The 19,213-nt window shown below is 35.4% G+C and overlaps 1 protein-coding gene across 2 annotated transcripts; it reads left to right on the forward strand.

Annotated features, from left to right (window-relative positions):
• The first annotated feature begins 11,983 nt into the window (after nt 1-11,983).
• Nucleotides 11,984-18,727, forward strand: LOC132311830 (uncharacterized). 2 transcript variants are annotated; one of them, XM_059809956.1, is made up of 14 exons: nt 11,984-12,234; nt 15,388-15,499; nt 15,944-16,056; nt 16,139-16,261; nt 16,351-16,523; nt 16,661-16,736; nt 16,846-16,932; nt 17,183-17,263; nt 17,374-17,406; nt 17,543-17,596; nt 17,707-17,748; nt 18,008-18,086; nt 18,172-18,242; nt 18,344-18,727. In XM_059809956.1, exons 1-14 carry the CDS (start codon nt 12,046-12,048, stop codon nt 18,443-18,445), a joined length of 1,335 nt encoding a protein of 444 aa, XP_059665939.1. In that variant the 5' UTR covers nt 11,984-12,045; the 3' UTR covers nt 18,446-18,727. The 2 variants fall into 2 exon arrangements, with proteins under 2 accessions (XP_059665939.1, XP_059665940.1); XM_059809957.1 differs by lacking the exon at nt 11,984-12,234 and adding an exon at nt 14,842-15,261.
• Nucleotides 18,728-19,213: the final 486 nt, after the last annotated feature.

Here is a 19,213-nt window from a genome sequence, read left to right on the forward strand (position 1 = left end):
TGAACAGTAACCGGGTTTTGGAACTCGCCGGGATTTTTTAAGAAGACGACGTTGAAACTTTGAACAAAAGTTTCTGAGGCAAGATTCTATCCTTATTCTTTCCCTTAGGCTTCATACTCTTTGCACTCTTAAATGATTTCAGGATTAATGAAGATTAAACCAAACTAAAATGACATCTGTTTTGCTATGAAACTGGTAGTTACAGTAGTGTTGTATGCTTGTTCAACCTATACTAAGCATGTTTGTGGATGCATTGTGGTTCTGTGGTTCACGTTTTTCCTTACCACTGCTAGTATAAATTATTGGAAGGATGGGTCTAGATAATAGCTATCTTAGCTTCTGTAATAGCAACTGTTGGAACTTAAATACTAGGAGGATTTGAGTTTAACACTAGATCGGTTTTGTGGAACACTATAATTTGAGCATGTCTACATACATACTGTGAATATTGTTTTGATGCTTACATTATCACAGTTAATATCAATTGTGGAGGTTGGGATTTTGTGATACATACCCTACATATCTGTATGTCATTTGTAAGGTGTTAAATGGAAGTTTTAATTAATTCTGTCTTTATATCAGACTAAAGGGAACAACTTAAATTGGGCATGTATATGTTATTGTTGTGACCCTGTTTATCAATGCTTATTTTATCACTGCTAACATTGAATGTTGGATGTTGGAATTTAGTTGATATATACTTGATTTATTGGTATTATTGACTACTGGAGGATTGGAAAGTAGGCACCGATATGGGACGGTGGCATACTAAGGATGTGTTTGGTTTTTAAAACAATACCATTACCCACTTACTTGGAATAAGGGTGGGGTTAACTAAAAGTTAAGTCCCGTGGATTTGTATTGTCATGGCAACTACTTGTTGAGCGGCAATACCAGGGATTTTGGATGGATTTTATATATGTATTGTTATGGTGCCTCGGTATGAGCTTGAGCCTCAGGACCGATGGCTAGGGAGCGTATATGCAACAGGATGTGTAGCTGGCTACGATGGTTGGAAGTGTACCCTGTTTAGGTATAGGTACATATGCCCACTTCGTGTGCGTTTTAGCATGTTACCTCTATTCAGGTTGAGACCGGCCTGTAGTCCAGTGAGAGTCCTTTAGTGTGACTATATATATATTTACGGACTATTAGCTATTGTTGAATTGTTTAGGATGTACATGCGTATCGGGCCTCTGTTTGGATTGTAGTAGTATAGAACTTGCGCGTGGGCCTGACCCACTTCTATTTTTCAGGTACACGACAGTTCCAGGCTTAGACGTGTTCATGCTGAGCAGAGGTCTCTATTCACTCTTCCGACGATGTAGGGCTCTCTCTATAGTTTTATTTCTGGACGTTTATTACAGTTATTCTATCTTCCGTTTGGATGTTTAATAGGGGTCCACTAGAGATGGATTCCCAAGTTGTAAACTGATGGAGTTTTGGAGTTTGGGTTTGATGGATTTTAATAATTATAATATTTTGCGGATTCTATTTTTAGTTCCTTCCAGCTTTAATTTCATTTCTTAATTTATTTTGTATTCCGTGTTCATTATAAAATATTAATTGGTTGATATTCCCTCGGGTTTGGGCCTGGGCCTGATCAACCCGTATCTCGGATCCGAGGGGTATCACAAACCATCCCCTCCTGAGTAGTCCTACTCCTATTTTGAGACAAGAAGTGGCTGCAACCTCCAATAATATCCAAGTATCAATTTTCCACTTTTGCGAATAGGTGATACCCTTGGAAATAGTGATATACATGTCTCTATCCGTACCGGCTCACCAAAATGAACATGGTATGTCGTGCTGCAACTCTTAACCATTTACTGCACTGTAAAATGTATGAATTTTACATCTCAGTCACTCCGACCTTCCTGGAATTAGTAGGACAACTACCAATCCTCCTTCAGTACCCTAAACTCATTTAAGTAAGGTACTACTTCTTGTGGGGTCAACTCAAATATTCCAAGTTGACCGTTTCCACTTCCCTGGTAATAACAAGTGTTATTATTTCTACACGCTAAAACGCAATGGATTGCGCAATAACCACCGAAGATTCAATTACCATATCGGTTGATAAGATCATCCTCCACCCTATTACTTTCACCAGACAAAACTTAATGCAAAGTGTGAATCACAACATTTATCCATCTACGCCGTCTCGTGATCCGTGTTATTCGGAGGAACTGATATCTTACTAGTTCCAAAATAGACAAAGTGAAGCTAATTTAATTTCATCAGTCAAACAATATCCCAACCAGAATCCTGACCCTTGTGTAGAATCAACAACTGCTCATCAAAATCCGTGGAAACAACTCTGTCATTCCCACTCTAATATGAGAAATGGCTGCAAAGATCTAACGATCTCTGATGGTCCATCTAAATTATTTAATAGATATCAGACTTTGTGACAAAAATCACTGTGTCCCTCCTCCTGCCTGTCTACCAAACATTTGCTTCATTATGTGAAACATCATGTTTCCTCTAGGATCAATAAAGAATTAAGAGTTGTGAACCTCAGTACTTACATCCTCCTTCCAATTTATCTAACGAAAGTATCGTTAGTCCGGTAGCATCAGCTTCCCTATTTAGATGTTCAGTCTCATTTTCAAGTCTTTAACATCCTACGTTTCTAACACAAGTACGTGTCTATTAGACCTCCTGTCTAACTCCAAAATAATATGGAATCTTTCCATCCTCCACATAGTCAACAATTTTCGAGCAACAACTGTTTGTTGCGAACTGTGACTTAAAAAAACAAATTTCCATATTATTTGTGCAAATGAAGAAACTTTGTTTCCTCCTCGATATGCAACTCCGGTAACTCCTCTTAATGACACCCCCTCATGAACAAAATTCTTGATTAAGAATTTACTGATAACTAGTTAGTCCATCTACTATCCTCAGTCGGTGTCATTCTAATAAATACTTAACCAGTAGAAAATCCTCCTGCCGACTAGGGAACAACTTTTGAAATTTCGAAGAAATTGTTCAGCAAAGTCAGTATCTCTGATATATCATTGTGGTGTTAAAGTATATCAAACGAATCTATATTATTTAACTCGAACTGCTGGTTTACTTATCCCATCTGGAAAACCTACTATATCTACGCACGTCTAGGTTCATTAGATTAGCTAAAGATAGGTATACTTGCCAAATCCTATAACCACATGCCCAAAATCCTAACGTAATTAACGCTATTCCTTCAAAATGGTAGTTGGCTGATCACACACTTATATCCCCAACTAAACCACATTCCCAATCTTGAATAACTGACGAAAATGAAACACATAAAACACATACAATAAAACATAATATAATCCTACGTAAAACATCGTTCCTCCCAGAAAAGAAAGTCTCTTTTGGAAATCAACTTTACTTGATTGGTTCACAATCTCCTTTTACAATTTCGAAGGTAATCATCCAACCTCGAAACTTAAGGTCAAAACAAAATCCATTTGCCTCAGCAAATTCCAAAGGTTTAACCCTCATCCTCCTTATACGCGGAATGTAAACCGTCTAATATAGCTTTATAAAGCAACTTAGAACGTCACAACCTACTCCCCCTACTCTCCGGAACATGATATAAAATCATTCCTGTGTTCCGAGAAGAACTCCATCCGATCCCAAACTCCTGAAGAGTTCTCTTTATCTACCTCTTTTAAAGGTAACACGGAAGGTTACCATATGTAGTTCGATCCACACCACCTTTATAAGTATCGTTCACTATACTATTAGCGAACAAGATCACTCTTGCGTGATCCTTGAGTTTTAAAATTCAATACCCTCTTTCTTGGGTATGTTGAAAACTCCTCCATTGGAATCCTCTTCGGATTCTTATTCCTCGGTTGTCTCCTTTATGAGAACAATTAAAATCGTGTTGGTCCCTTTATGCGGTGACCTAAAACACACTCCTAAATCATTCCTTGGCTTATACTTCTAAAAGTAACGCTAACCGAAACTAAACCTTCGATCCTAAGTTCTGCTTCTGACAAAGAACTCGATAACATACTCCTTTACTCCTTTGGATCTAAATCGCTATTGCCTTAGACCCCATTCTCCTCCTAGTGTCAACCATTCCATAATTATGAAATATAATTGACATCAGCTGCTCTATCTAACGAACCGTAAATAGAGTATAACAAATCCTAATATGGCTCTAAGTTTTAAGAGACGCAACGCGGAAGTCATATAACGAAAGACACTCCTAAGGACACTAGAACCTGGAGTGCTCAGATACCAACTGTGATACCCCTCTATTCTAGAGCCACGAGTGATCAAGTCCGAGCACAAATTCTAAGGATACCAAACAAATAATATATAAACAAGCAAGAGTACAAAAGAATTTAAAATAAAATAATACGCTGAACAGAAATTTAAATATAAAAATCCTCCAAATAAATATTAAAAATTAATTTAATTTAATTTTTCAATCCTTACAACTTGGGAATCCATCCAGTGGACCCCTAATAATCCCAAATAAACAATAATTATAAAACCAAAATCCAAAACTAAAATAAGAAATGAAATCCTAAGTAGTCGGAAGAGTGAGTGACTGTATCTGCTTCATCACGATCAAGCTCTAAGCCTGGTACTGACGAACACCTGAAAAATAAGAGTAGGTCAGGCCCACATGCAAGTTCCATCCTACTACAATCCATACATAAACTCGATACGCAGATACATCCTAGATAGCTTGGCTATATCTAAAATAGTCCATAAGTATATAGATACACATTATAGGATGCTCACTAGCCTATAGTGTAGTTCAGCCTGCATAGAAGGAAACATGTAAACCACACTTTCCAGCAGCCATGTACATCTTCGGTCAGGGAATATCAACTATATCTAGTTACTCAACCTTTGCGATATACGCACCCTAATCATGATCCTGAGACTCAAGCTCATATCACGGTATCATAAGTATATATATAATATCCTTCATAATACAAAAAAATAAAGCAACCATCCGTTATGTCGTTTAACTGTTTTAGTTGACAGGACATGCATCCATGTAGGATTTAACTGTTTTAGTCAATCCATTCCGTATGTATGAAGGGGTAGGATTTAGCGTTTTGATCTAATCCATCCCTGATATGCCACTATCCCATACCGGTGTATATAATGCATATGATCCATAAATGATGCACACTCAAATGAACATCAAGTATATCCAGAAACCAACATAATAGAAATCAGATATAGATAAGATCCTATCATGCATCCAGTATATGATTATAATCATAAAACTTTCATTTAAATTGCTAAAGTATTGATAAACAATTTAAACCATGCATATCTATCCAATTGACAACACAAAAAATATAATAGTTCATCAATTTACATCTATAGCATGTTATAATGATCATCAGAAGTATTAACTGAGTACATTATAGCCAAAATCCCAAATGAATCATTTCATACTAATCCATTAAATTTACTAAACCAGACTAGCTATTTAAACCTTCCACAATTCTTAACATCATGCAAATTATTATATAAATTTAATGATGTCCATTATAAATCCAAAATAGGCTATAATGATACTTAGAGGTATAAACTGAGCACATACACTCCAATCCTAAATACATTCCTAGCAGTTCATGTAATTTATTACAACAACCACTTAGCAATAAAACCTTCATATTCCGTGACGGCATGTAAATTATTGTTAAATTTCATGGAGTCCATTAACACAACATAAACCAACATCCTTGGCCTTCGTTAAATTATATATATAATTCATATAACATTCTATAAATAAGTTAATACCAGTCCGTATAAGTTGCTAACACAAATCTAGCAAGTTAAACCTTTCTCCTTCCTTGACAGCATGCTTATTATACGTTTATATTTCATGATGCCCCTTAGGACTAACACACTGGCTTTTACTACCTATTTTAAGGTTTTAACAGGTTAGTTTTAAACATTTACAACCTCTCATAAATTTCCAGAAATTCCATACAAGCCCTTGGAACTCAGAAACTATAAGAAAACACCCCCGTAGGGGTATTTTTCAAGGGAGCCGGCTCCCCCACTATGGGAGCCGGCTCTAAAGGTTCCAGAGCTGGCTCTCCCTCATGGAGAGCTGGCTCTCTTTTCATGGGAGCCGGCTCTCTCCCCTGAGAGCCCCTCTCTGCCCTCCTTCTTCGTCTCTGCTTCGTTCAGTTGTTGTCTGCGCTTCTGGCAAAGTTCACTGTCCCATCCCAAATCTTTTAAACATTCTTAGGGTTTAATTTAAGTTCTTATAGTCCTAGAAACTCCTCATAATCCCGTGTGAATTAATTGACAAAAACTTAAATCACGATCGAACAGTTTATGCACAAAACAACAGTTTCAGTTACAAAAACGCAAAACAGATTTCAGACTAATCTAACATGCATAAAATCCGTTTTAAAATTTTAATTAGATTCCTGGAGTCTATATAGAATGCATAGAACACAAGTTTATAGGAAGAAGATAGAATGAAACTTGCCTTTAGGTTTCGGTTTGAAACCTTACAATGTTGCCTCTAAATTCCAGCAACCCCCAAGACTGTACTCTTCCTCTGATCACTGTTCCTTTCTTCTATTGCTTCTTGGTTCCATCCAGAAGCACCCCTTCTTTCTCCTTTGGCCTCAAAGGTTAACACTCAAGACCCTCTCTATTTTCCTCTCAAGCTTCTCTCTGTTTTTTCCTCTCAAGACACGATTACGTGAATAGGATTTTTCTTAAACCTAGCAGATGTATAACAATATATATATATATAGGCATCCCAATTTTAAGTCTGATTATATCCGTATATCTATAAGCTTTAATTAAAACCTAATATAAGTCGACTACTACAATTCCATAAAACCATACCTACGACACATACAAATCATATAAGTTACCAAAATTACACGACAATTAAATCATCAATAAACATATATTTAAATTAACCAACAATTAAATTAAAACAATTTCAATTAAACAATTAATTTAAAATAAATACACCCTTAATAAAATAAACAAATAATAAAATAAATTCACCATTATCAATTAAGACCAAAACACATAAGTCACATAATTAAATAAAAATGCAAGAAAAATCAAAATTAAATTCCCATTTTATCTTTTTAAAAACTAGGGGTATTACAGCCGGCTTTTGACCTGTTCTACTCCTTCTTCTTCGTCCTCGGCGTTCTCCGATCATTCTGATTATCACTGTTATTGGTTCTAAACCTCCGTTCCATGTCCTAAACAATCCCAGATAATTAATTGAAGATATTTTGCATCAACAACATGAATCAAAACAAATACTCTTGTAAGTATGATTAAGATCAAGTCATTACACGTAGAAACATATAAATTCAATTTTAATTCCAATTAAGCATGCAAGAAAGATCCAATTAATATCTAATTAATCTTGAAATTGTCCTAAGCATGTATAGAACACAAATATAAGGAAAAGAGTAGGAGTAAAACTTGCCTCTAGGTTTCAGATTGAAACCTTAACCTCTGCTTCTTAGCTTTTCTAGTGATACCTGGTCGTCGTCGAAGTCTTCTACTGCTTTGGTTCTAACCCCGAACAGCCCTCAACATTCCTCCTTCGTCCGGCCTAATTCCTTGGCCAAAACCCTCTCTCTTGTCTTTCGGTTTCTCTTTTCACCTCTCTGTTACTTCTCTTTCTCTAGGTATAATACAACTCCCGTAATAAGCCTAGCTTTCTCCTCTACTGACTTAAATAAATAAATATAAACAATATTATTTAACCCTAATCCTATACGTAATACAAGTCTACTTATAAAGATAATACAACTATATAGTAATACTACTACTACCCTGTAATATTATGTATTTACATATATATGTAACCATTTACAAATATAATATAATTATATATTTATATAAATATATATATATATAACTGAATCCTACTTATCATTATTAATTAGAATAATAATAATAATAACTTCCAATACTCATAGGTCATAATCCTTATCCATGTAGATCCATCCCAGTAGTTCATGTGACCCATTTATTTGGTCTATTATTACAATCCAAATCCAACTGCATTTTGAAATTAAAATTAAAATAAAACAATTAATCATTTGCAACTAACAAATAATTGACAAGAAATTTCACACAATTAAACAAACAATTCGCACATTAATAATCAATTAAAACACACAATTAAATTACATATTTTAAATAAACAACGAATCAAATAAACTCATATAAGCAATTAAAACAAATAAACATATAACATGAAGCCACATAAGCACCTAAAATACAATTAAATAATTAATTAAATCCTTTTTATATCTTGAAAACTAGGGGTATTACAGGATTGCCTTTTCCGTCAAACTGTTGAAACTTTGGAGGTTGATACCCAACTGACATTTTTAAGATGTCAATTCTTTTCTATGTAAGGCTTTGAGAACATGCAAGTACTTTGAGGAACGCCACTGTATTGTTCTCTTATGCAATTTACTATCATGTCTTGAGGTTGTTGGACAGAAAGTGAGGTGACAGAGGCATCTTTAATTACGTGGTTGGTGGATATGACATTTTGATCTCTGGTATGGAATTAGAAGGAATTCTGCCTTTGCTTGACTCAGCATTGTCGTCACACAATTTTAACTTTTTTATCAACGAGGCAATTTTCAAATCTTGATCCTTGAGAGAGTGTTGTAATCTTTCAATTGCACTGGCCATACTTGCCAATTGCTTTTCGTACGAGGTAGTACTCGTCATCATGACTGGCATAATGACTAAGTTAGAGGAGATTTGTGGCCTTGGGACTAGCCTTAAGCTTGTGACTAGAGCAACCTTTGAGGTTGTAGGAACCTTCTTCCTTGCCCCCAGCGAGGTGAAGACGGTATGAGCTTAAGTTGTTATGTGGACATATTTGGTAGATTTGACGAAATTTACTTTTACCGCATCGTGTTGCCTTTTGGTGGGAACGGATGCTTTGGCTATGTTCCACATCATTGGGCTTGCAGAGATGTTGGTATCACTTGACGAAGTTGCAACCTTCTTACCACCTTTTGTGGTGGTAATGATGTTGTCCATCACGACTATGATGTCCTTGGGGGTATTCTTACTCTTCGTCTGAATCTTGTTGGAAGTCATAGACTTTGAGGATGAATTTGTTGAGGATTTGATGTAAAAGAAAGAGATGAGAGGCAAAGGATGTCCCACCGAGCGTGCCAGAAATTTGTACACACAAATTTCGTAGTCTGCAAATAAAGAACAAAATATGGAGTAAATAGTAATTTATTTATTCATGAAAATTGAGTACAATCCTCTAAGATATTCTTTACAAAAGAAAGAAAATATCCTCTGATTTGATTTCCTTTGTTGGTTGGATCCAAGGGCTGTTGGAGCTTGATCTTGAATCGGGTTGTTGACAATCTTCTTCAAATATTTGTAGTTGAAGAAGATCGCCGATGATTTCTGATCGAGGGTTGACGAAGCTTGATCTCGAACAGCGTTGTTTGATGATTCTTTGAACTTGTTGAATCGCAGGAAAAGAACGACACGATTTTGATGTGCTTGTTATCCTTTGTTGAATTTGAGGAAGAACGGCATGACTTTGGATTGGATGTATTTGTTGTTCTTCATCTTCAGAGAATTTGTGGAAGAACGACACGGCTTTGGTTGTGCTTGTTGTTCTTTGCCTTCAAAAGATTTGTTGAATTTGAGAGAAATTGAGAGACTCAGAAATCCAGGGGTCCAGAAATTAAGAGACTTAGAAATCTGAGGACCGGAAATTTAGAGGGATCCAGAGATTCAGAATTCCAGAGTAAATATAAAAGCTCTGCCGACTTTCATCCTCAACACCTAAACCTGAAGGCGAAAAGCAACAAGCACATCAAATCGTGTCGTTCTTCATCAAAATTCCACGGTGATCAACAAAAAGCACAACCAAAGCCGTGTTGTTCTTCATCAAATTCAACAAATTCTCTGAAGACGAAGACCAACAACCATATCCAATCCAAAGCCGTACCGTTCTTCCTCATATTCAGCAAAGAACAACAAGCACATCAAAATCGTGCCGTTCTTTTTCTGTGATTCAACAGGTTCAAAGAATCACCACACAACACTGTTCGAGATCAAGCTTCGTTAGCCCTCGATCAGAAATCATCGGCGGTCTTCCCTAACTACAAATACTTAAAGAAGATTGTTAACAACTTAATTCAAGATTAAGCTCTAACAACCCTTGAATCCAACCAACAAAAGAGATCGAATTAGTGGATATGTTCTTTCTTTTGTAAAGAATACCTCAGAGGATTGTACTCAATTTTTATAAATAAATAAATTACTATTTGCTCCCTATTTTGTTCTTTATTTGTAGATTACAAAATTTGTGTGTATAATGTCACCAAAATAAGTGAAGCAAATTCTAATTTATTGTTACCACATCTTCCATTGCATTGCACTCCATTGGCTTGTATTGTATTTGTATCTATCATACCAGATACATATCTTGGGCGAACAATGTAAACCAGGAAATTTTTATCCACTTGATGTAGTAGATAAATTCAGGTATGAATCCTGTACATTGGGGGATCTAAGGGTGGACTTTATTTTTTTTACTATACCCAATTTAAGCTCAGCCAAATATATATATATATATATATTATTTCTAGTATGTAGACTGTTTTGAATATCTGCAATGGATATTAACACCATCAGCCCCTTAAGTGCCAAGATATCAAACAACTTGCAGCCCATTTGAGTGAAATTGGTTTTCTTGTAATTAATATCTCAACGTTTAATCTTTCCCGTTATTATGTAAATTCTTTTTAGACGCTCAAGGTACCAAAAATTAAAAGAGATTTAATTTTAAATTTAAAGTGCTAATTTAATATTCTCAGACATAACTTAATATTTTTCTCAATAAAGAAAGAATAATGCTTCAAACACGTGTATATTGTGCAACTCTAATAAATACGTAATAATAACTCAAAGATAAAATTTAATTATGCTAATCACTTCGATAAAACTAGAAAGTTTCTATTTTTATTCAATATTTACAAAAGTGATTGTTGGAGATAATATTGCTAATTGGGCTCTGAACTTTCTATTTTAGAATTCCAACCAAAAATTGACAGCCTTTTAAGTATAAAATGAGACTTCATCAAGCCACCAAATTAACGGACAAGCTCCAGCACTTGCGACCCTGAGCTCCAACATCGATGGGCACAAGCAACAACCAGTCAACATATATATATTTTTTTCTTTTTTCTTTGCAACCACCTGTCAATTTTTATTTTTTTTATTTTTTTGGAGATTCAAAAAAATAAAAGAAAATGAATGTGTGGTATATATAAATTGGGTGTTATTTTTATTTAATAATTTAAAATTTTGAGTTAGCAATGATTTTTGGATCAAATTACTAAGTATTCACTCGTTACAAGATATCGCTATGCCACAAAGACTTTGATTTTGTGACTTTGTGAATTGTATATATATTTATATATATGTAGAGCGAGAAAGGGAGAGATGGTAAATCAATTCATCGCCTGAGAACAATTTTTTATTACATCCTTTGTTTTCGGAGGCCAATCATAACTCGAAATTTAAATTAAGTTATTCAATAATTCAGTATAATTTAAATTAAGAAATTTAACTGGTGCTTGATAAAGTTGTTAATTTAAATAAGTTGTTCAATGATCCGATAGATAAGACGTAAACTATAAATTTCTTTTGGGATGGGGTCGTACTTGCAAGAAACTTGCCTTTACAACTTGCTGAATAAGATGTATGTATATATCTATTTAGACAATCGGTCTACTTCAAGTGTTGTCTCTCTTGTTTTTTAAACTATGGATAAGTTTTCATTTAAGTAATTATACTGTGAATGTCGAAAGTTCGAAATTCTCTAGGGAATGTTTATTTTTTTTTTCACATTCCAACCACCGGTCCACCTCATTCCAACCACCGGTCCACCTCCCCCCCCCCCTCTCTCTCTCTCTCTCTCTAGACACACACACACAGAGTTAGTATTCTTATAACTTTGTCAATTTTTGTGGGGAAAAAAACAGAAAAAGAAAAAGAAATAGAAAAAAGGAAATGGGGTGGGGAAGGCTGCTGAGTGTGAGAGAACTGAGACCTGTGCTTCACCTTATGTTGCCTTTACTGGTTCACGGGATCGCCGGAACGATGACCATTCCGGTGCTTGTCGATGTCACCACCAGAGCTCTCTGTCCCGGAAACTCCGCCTGTTCTCGAGTTATTTACATCAACGGTATTCAGCAGACGGTACTCTCCCTCCCTCTCTCTACAAATTACATTCTCTCTCTAAAACTCCTCTTCTTTTTTGTTTTTGTTCTTTTCAAGATTCATATTCCTTAGTCCTTGTATTTCTTTTCGTTTTCCTGCAAATTTTCCGGGAACAAACTTAAAATTTTCGTATACAATTATTAATTTTATGTACAAAAGCTTTGGATTTTAAATCATAGAAGTTAACGAATGAAAAGTCTGATCGCTGACAAACTTTTGATATGAACAAGGTTGGGATAAATTTATTTATTTATTTATGACTAACTTAGGTTCCTGACCAATCAACAAAAAAATACAGTCAGCGTTAATCGAAAGCACACGTCAGCACCATTTATCAGATACTGTACAAGTTTCTCTCTCTTCGTTTTCTCTCTCCTCACGACTTTGTCTCCGATGACGACGACGACCACCATTTGTTGAATCCCGACAATCACTTCTAGCCCGCCATCCAACCCAACGCTGGCCACCCGTCCTGGGCTGCTTACCCCTCCAGAAACTGACCCACTCGCTGCCAATCAGCCTCAAACTGGTTCTTCCGTCGAGGAGCTCTCACCGGTCGTTTTTCTCTCTTCTCCTAACGACGACTTTTGTCTCCGCCGCTCCGACCACTTGTTGAACCCCTACCATAGTTCTGGCCCGCCGTCCAACCCAACGCCGGCCACCCCTCCTCGAGCGCGGCGGCTTACCCCCAGAAACTGTCCCACTGGCCGGCGATCAGCCCCAAACTGGTTTTTCCGGCGATGAGATCTCACCGATCGCACGCACTCTTCGATTTGGGTTTAAGGCTAGTCAAGACCCTTAATCATGGGTCACCATGCGGGTTAAACTTTATCTTGTTTGATCAATACGCTGGTCAGAACGGATCAAGAAATTCACTTGAGGGGAGCATATTTATATAGAGATATTTTATTTATAATTTCAGTGGGAGTAATTTTAAAATTTTATAAACATAAATGTAAAAAAGTACAAATTTAGAGGAATAAAATACAACAACAAAAAATTTCAGTGAAGGCACCACTGAGCCCACTGTAAATCGGTGCCTGACGCCGGTGATTTAAAATGATTCCATTCACACACTATATATATATATGTTGTACTTTTTTTTCTTTCTCTTCTTATATTTTACAAAATTTAGATTATTATATTTCTGGTCGTTTAGGTGCACCAAAAAGTGAAATGGAAGCAACCCAATTAGCTAAAAACACTGTTTGAGTGGTAACATTGTCAGGTTTTTCTTTTAGATGATAAAAATATTTGTTTACTAATTTATAATCCTTCATCCTTTTATTTCATTTCATTTTCCTGCAATTTCTCGGAAACCAAACGGAGCTTCAATTTATTTCTTTCATATTTCTGGTGGTTGATCTTGGTTACACCTTTTTATCTTTCTTTAGTGCTGGTTTGGTGGCATACTTTTATAAGTGCGTCTACCACTATTAATTTTCTGTTTTGCATTTTATATCGTATATCAGAAGTTAGGGATGCAAGAAACTTTGAGTATGTTTACTTCAGGTAAGAGTTCTTAAGAATAGAACTTATTTAAGATAATTATAAAAAACCTTTATATGAAAATAAGTTTTATTTTGTGTTTTTTTATAAATTAATTTTTTTATAAAAAAAATCAAATAAGCTGTACAATATTTTTATTTTCATTTTTATTCTCTTGAAAATAAAAAACTAAATTTGGATTTATTGGCTATATAGATTTGGGAATTTATATAAATTAATGTATTAGGAGCGACACAAATGCTCTCTATGGGACTTGAATACCTCACCTCCCTTTTGAGGGAGGATAGTTTATATAGGCTAGGATTAGTGATTCTGAATGCGGATATATATATATATATATATATATATATATATATATATATATATATATTTTATGTAATATATTGTACATTGAGGGATTATTATTATTATAATAAATATTATTATTTCTCTTTTCTGAAAGGTCAAGCAAATACACACCCTCGCACTATATATATTATGCCTCTACTCAGACTCAAACAACTAACATCTCCATTTGAAGATAAAAATTTATACCGTTTGGACTAGTGCCTATTGGTATTGTACGTTGAGTGTTTTAATTATAGGATCAATATTAAAATTTAGTGGATGACAAGAAGTTCTAATTGACTGATTTTGGATCATTTGATTTTGTTTTGTTCATTTTACAAAGCTGAGGTTGTTCCATTATAGTGGGGACTTTTTTTGTCTTTTGCATAATGTAAATGGATTTTGATTCATTGGATTTGGGAAGAGTTTCCTACTAAAAATGAAATAAAAAAGGCCATGGTTGCTCATGAATAAAGTATATGTTATATAATTTTGTGTATGGGTCCTCTTGATGTCATGGTTGTGGTCGGTTTGTTTTTAAGCTTTTGGTTGGATTTTCAAACTTGCAATATACATAGCATTTGAAAAAAAAGGATCTATCACTTTCATAATCAAGTAGGCGTACCATAAAAAATTAAAATATTTAAAAAATGATATATTTAGTCCATGACATGATCATTATCCATATTTTGAATTAACAAATACCTGCTACTAAAGAAAAAAAAAAAAAAAAAAAAACTGCTACTGTTTTGATGTTTTGACTGTTAAATTAATAGTCTTAGCATGTTAAATTTATACAAGTTATTTTGATTGTATTAGACTATTATGTAAAACCCAAATTATTTAGATACAGCTAAGTTCTTGAAATTTGGATGAAGAAGCAAAATTAGAAATTGAGATTTGTTTTGTGAGGTCTATGAGAACCCTACCCCATTAGTGCACCAAAGGCGTATGAGAAAATGCAAGTAAGAAGAAAAGGGCAGTAACAACAAAAAACTGATCCAATTCGAACTCCTTTAATCCAACAAATGTGCGGGAATGCGATTGTGTTTTTAGGTAGGCTGAAGGACATCCAAATCATATTATCACTATGCAGCAAGCTTGGCTCCCTGATCTATGTCCGAGCTTTTGACTCCAGATATTAAATGCGTAATCTCAGTATTCAATGGGGTATTCCTAAATAATCTCATTTTTCAATTATTCATCCATTTCATTTTACGAAGTTCAATGTTAACCAGATTAGTCAACATATCAACCGTGTACTATCAAGGCTTAGGCTTATCTTTGCCCTTGTAGGTTGTTGGAATTTTCAAGATGGTGGTGCTTCCAGTCCTAGGCCAGCTTTCCGATGAGTTTGGGCGTAAACCACTGCTTCTTATTACAATATCCACTACTATAATTCCTTTTGGTAAGTAATAGAATTTTGACTTTACTTTTGGGTGAGATCGTCTTAAATTTCATTCTGAACTTACTATGTCGTAATCACACTTAAAAGTTAAATGCTAGCTACTTTCTTGTCCCCCCCCTCCTCCTTTTTTAATTTTAAATTTTAAAATTTTCAAATTAGTCTTTGAATATCTAAAATGTTCCTAATGGACAGTGTATATACGCGAACCATAATGACAATTGGTAAATATGATTAGTGGATCATCTACCTCTCAATTAGTCCTTAGCTTTGAAGAAACAAGAATAATTTTCCGGAAAGCAGAAGACATATTTCATGGCCTATTTGTCATCTCTTGATGGTCATTCATTGAAAGGACACTACTTTGCATATTACACTCTGCCTCTAGTCTTGCCACAAGTATTCACAAAGTTTCCTATGACTGATCTTTTCATGCTCTTGTTTCAGGTTTACTTGCGATCAGCGAGTCAAAGGAATTTGTGTATGCTTATTACGTGATCCGTACATTTTCAAATATTATTAGTCAAGGGAGCATTTTATGCATTGCTGCTGCATATGCCGTAAGAATTTTTGTTCTATTTAACCTTTTAAAAAATCATGGTGGGGAACTACGGGGAATCAGCTTTGATCTTCCTCTTGCAGGCAGATGTTATTGATGACAGTAGGAGGGCTGCAGTTTTCAGTTGGATTACAGGTCTCTTTTCTGCTGCGCACGTCTTGGGAAATGTCCTAGCGCGCTTCCTTCCTGAAGATTACATTTTCGAGGCATGTTGGTGCTGAAACTATAGCATTTGCTCATGCTGTTTCTCTCTATCATTGCTACTAGTTAATACTGATGAACCTTCCTGTTTCAGGTTTCGATAGCTCTCTTGATCTTTTGTCCGGTCTACATTCAACTGTTTCTGCCCGAGACAGTTCATCTGACTCCCAAACAGGACAAAAGTGCATTTTGCTTGCACAAGGCATTCAAAGTTGTTCAGGAACGATATAACTCAATGAAATTTGCCGCAATTATTTTCATCAACAGGTATGTCAGTCTGTATGCCAGATTGATTTTTGTGGATACGTAGAAGCATTGCAACAACATATTTGTTATTCTCTATAGAAATTTTAATGTGGACAAACTGTGACATTCTGTTTGCCTGACCTCATTTTACTTCTCAGTCCAACGCTGAAGGGCATTTCTCTTGTTACCTTCTTCTATGAGATGGGAATGACGGGCATCAGCAGTGTCTTACTGGTATGTTGATCGTTAGAAGCTGCCCAAAATTTCATAATTTCAATATTCTACAAATGACTGAGTTATAACATTATCTAAACACTCATGTAACTTTCTTTTATGTCTGCAGTACTATCTGAAATCGGCTTTTGGTTTCAACAAAAATCAATTTTCAGAAATTTTGATGATGGTGGGAATAGGATCAATTGTGTCTCAGGTATTCCTTTTGGCGGTTCTTTCTCTGATATTTTACTTTAGAGATCCTGAAAGCATGTAATATGCTTGTAACTTGATACTGAAGATCGCACGAGTGTCTCAAATCTGAATCCGTTTATGAACAATAATGACAGCACACGAACAAATTGTTTTTATTATCTGTTGAATATTTTCGTTGTGTGCCCTTATTCCAATTATTCCTCAAGAATTTGTCCCCTAACCATATGCTTCATTTTGCGGTTTGCTTTAAGATGTTGGTGCTTCCTCTACTCAATCCATTGGTCGGAGAGAAAGTGATACTTTGCTCATCCTTACTTGCATCAATAGCTTATGTAAGTTTTTCAACGCTAGCTGAATTCAATCCCTGAGCCTGAGGACTTCATCTTATAGCAGCGCATATTTAGTGGATTTTTATGTCAAAGAGTTCATTTTTTTTGTGCAGGCATTGCTTTATGGCTTGGCATGGGCTTCTTGGGTATGTATTTTTACTTACTAATAAATGTGATACTATTATCTGTTTCGAAACTAAAATTCTTACATTAGCAGAAAAAAGACAGATGTTTGCATTTAAGGTTTCAAATCTGTTGCTTATTGAAATCAATGCCAAACAGGTACCATACTTGAGTGCTTCATTTGGAGTCATCTATTGCCTTGTTAAACCTGCTGTAAGTATATTTCCTACGACTATCCATTTTGTCTGAAAAATATGTCAATCAATTTATGATGCCAAATTTGATATTTTTTCCTTTTTTCTGTTGATTTCTTGATATGACAGACTTACGCTATTGTATCAAAAGCTTCAAGCTCGAACGATCAGGTTTGTGAAGTCACAGTGCATCCCTACACAGTGTCATATTAAATATCATTCAGAGTTATAGACATGGCAAAAACCGAAGCCATGACAAATTTGGGGCAAAAAAATGGGGAAAAACTCATTCACAACAGCCTTAAAATTGTAAAATTCAGTCTGCTTCCTTGCTTGACTTCGGTGTCTTGGTCAAAAAAATTTTCATTGCAATTCAGTTTCACATACTTCACATTCTTCTATCGTCTTCTAAGTCCAATATGAATAACAGGGGAAAGCACAAGGGTTTATTGCTGGTGTGGAATCAATATCAAGTTTGTTATCACCACTTGCAATTAGTCCATTGACATGTAAGTTGATTTTTCTGTTTGTTTCAGTTGAACATCAGAACCATTTCAACTAACTTGCCTAACTGCTGACTATATGTTGTCTCAGCATTGTTCCTGTCCAGCAATGCGCCTTTCAACTGCAAAGGTTTCAGTATTATCTGTGCATCGTCATGCATGGTAAGCCTTCTCTCTCTCTCTCTCTCTCTGTGTCTCTCTCTCTCACACACACACACACACGCAACAAACACACAACCTGACTGCACTATTCGTCATCTCAGGTGATTGCCCTTGGTTGTGCTTGGATGCTAAAACCAGAAGCACCACCAAAGAATGATTTGGAGGCTAATGTAGATAACATCGAATCGCCACTTCTGTCATAGAAGGTGGCAGTATTATCCTGGATACTCCTCTTAGGCTGGCAATGTATGCAAATTTTGATGCTTTGTTGTCGCTAATATAGAATGTAAATATCTATGAAGTCTGCCATTTTCTGCTAGTTACACTCTCTCATAGACAATATAGAGCATTGAATTGTTTCTCCTGCAACAGGAGAGTGTATTATAATTATTATTCATGCTCAACATAAGAGTGGTGTGTTAAATGATCTAAAGGTAAGTGATGTCACCAAAATAAGTGAAGCAAATTCTAATTTATTGTTACCACATCTTCCATTGTCCATTGGCTCGTATTGTATTTGTACCCATCATACCAAATACATCTCTTGGGCGAACAATGTAAACGAGGGAGTTTTTATCTACTTGATGTAGTGGATAAGTTCTGGTGTGGATCCTGTAGATCTACTACGTCAATGGCTAGAAACTCTCAGGCTAACAAATAGGTTAGAGAAACCGGCCAAAAAATCATTTTCCTGATTCAATCTCATTCGTACATTTCCATCTGTGATGCCTCTTACTTGTGTAAATATGTTTTTAAAATCGTGAACAAAATGTGCAGAACAAAGTGGACAGTATCTGCTATGAATTCCAACACCGTCACTCCCTCAAGTGCCAAGATGTCAAACAACTTGTAGCCCTATTGAGTGAAATTGGTTTTCTTGTAATTAATATCTCAACATTTAATCTTTCGCTTTATTATGTAAATTCTTTTTAGACGCTGAAGGTACCAAAAATTAAGATGTGATAAAGCAT

Source organism: Cornus florida, unplaced genomic scaffold, assembly GCF_030987335.1.
Source record: "Cornus florida cultivar Cherokee Brave unplaced genomic scaffold, ASM3098733v1 CherokeeBrave_3.0.0_Hap2_Chr06, whole genome shotgun sequence".
Taxonomy (NCBI): domain Eukaryota; kingdom Viridiplantae; phylum Streptophyta; class Magnoliopsida; order Cornales; family Cornaceae; genus Cornus; species Cornus florida.

Coding starts and splice junctions, on each gene's coding strand:
- LOC132311830 (XM_059809956.1), top strand. CDS start 12,046: ATGGGGTGGGGAAGGCTGCTGAGTGTGAGAGAACTGAGACCTGTGCTT. Junction 17,264..17,373: donor TACTTGCATCAATAGCTTAT/GTAAGTTTTTCA, acceptor TTTTTTGTGCAG/GCATTGCTTTATGGCTTGGC. Junction 17,407..17,542: donor GCTTGGCATGGGCTTCTTGG/GTATGTATTTTT, acceptor AATGCCAAACAG/GTACCATACTTGAGTGCTTC.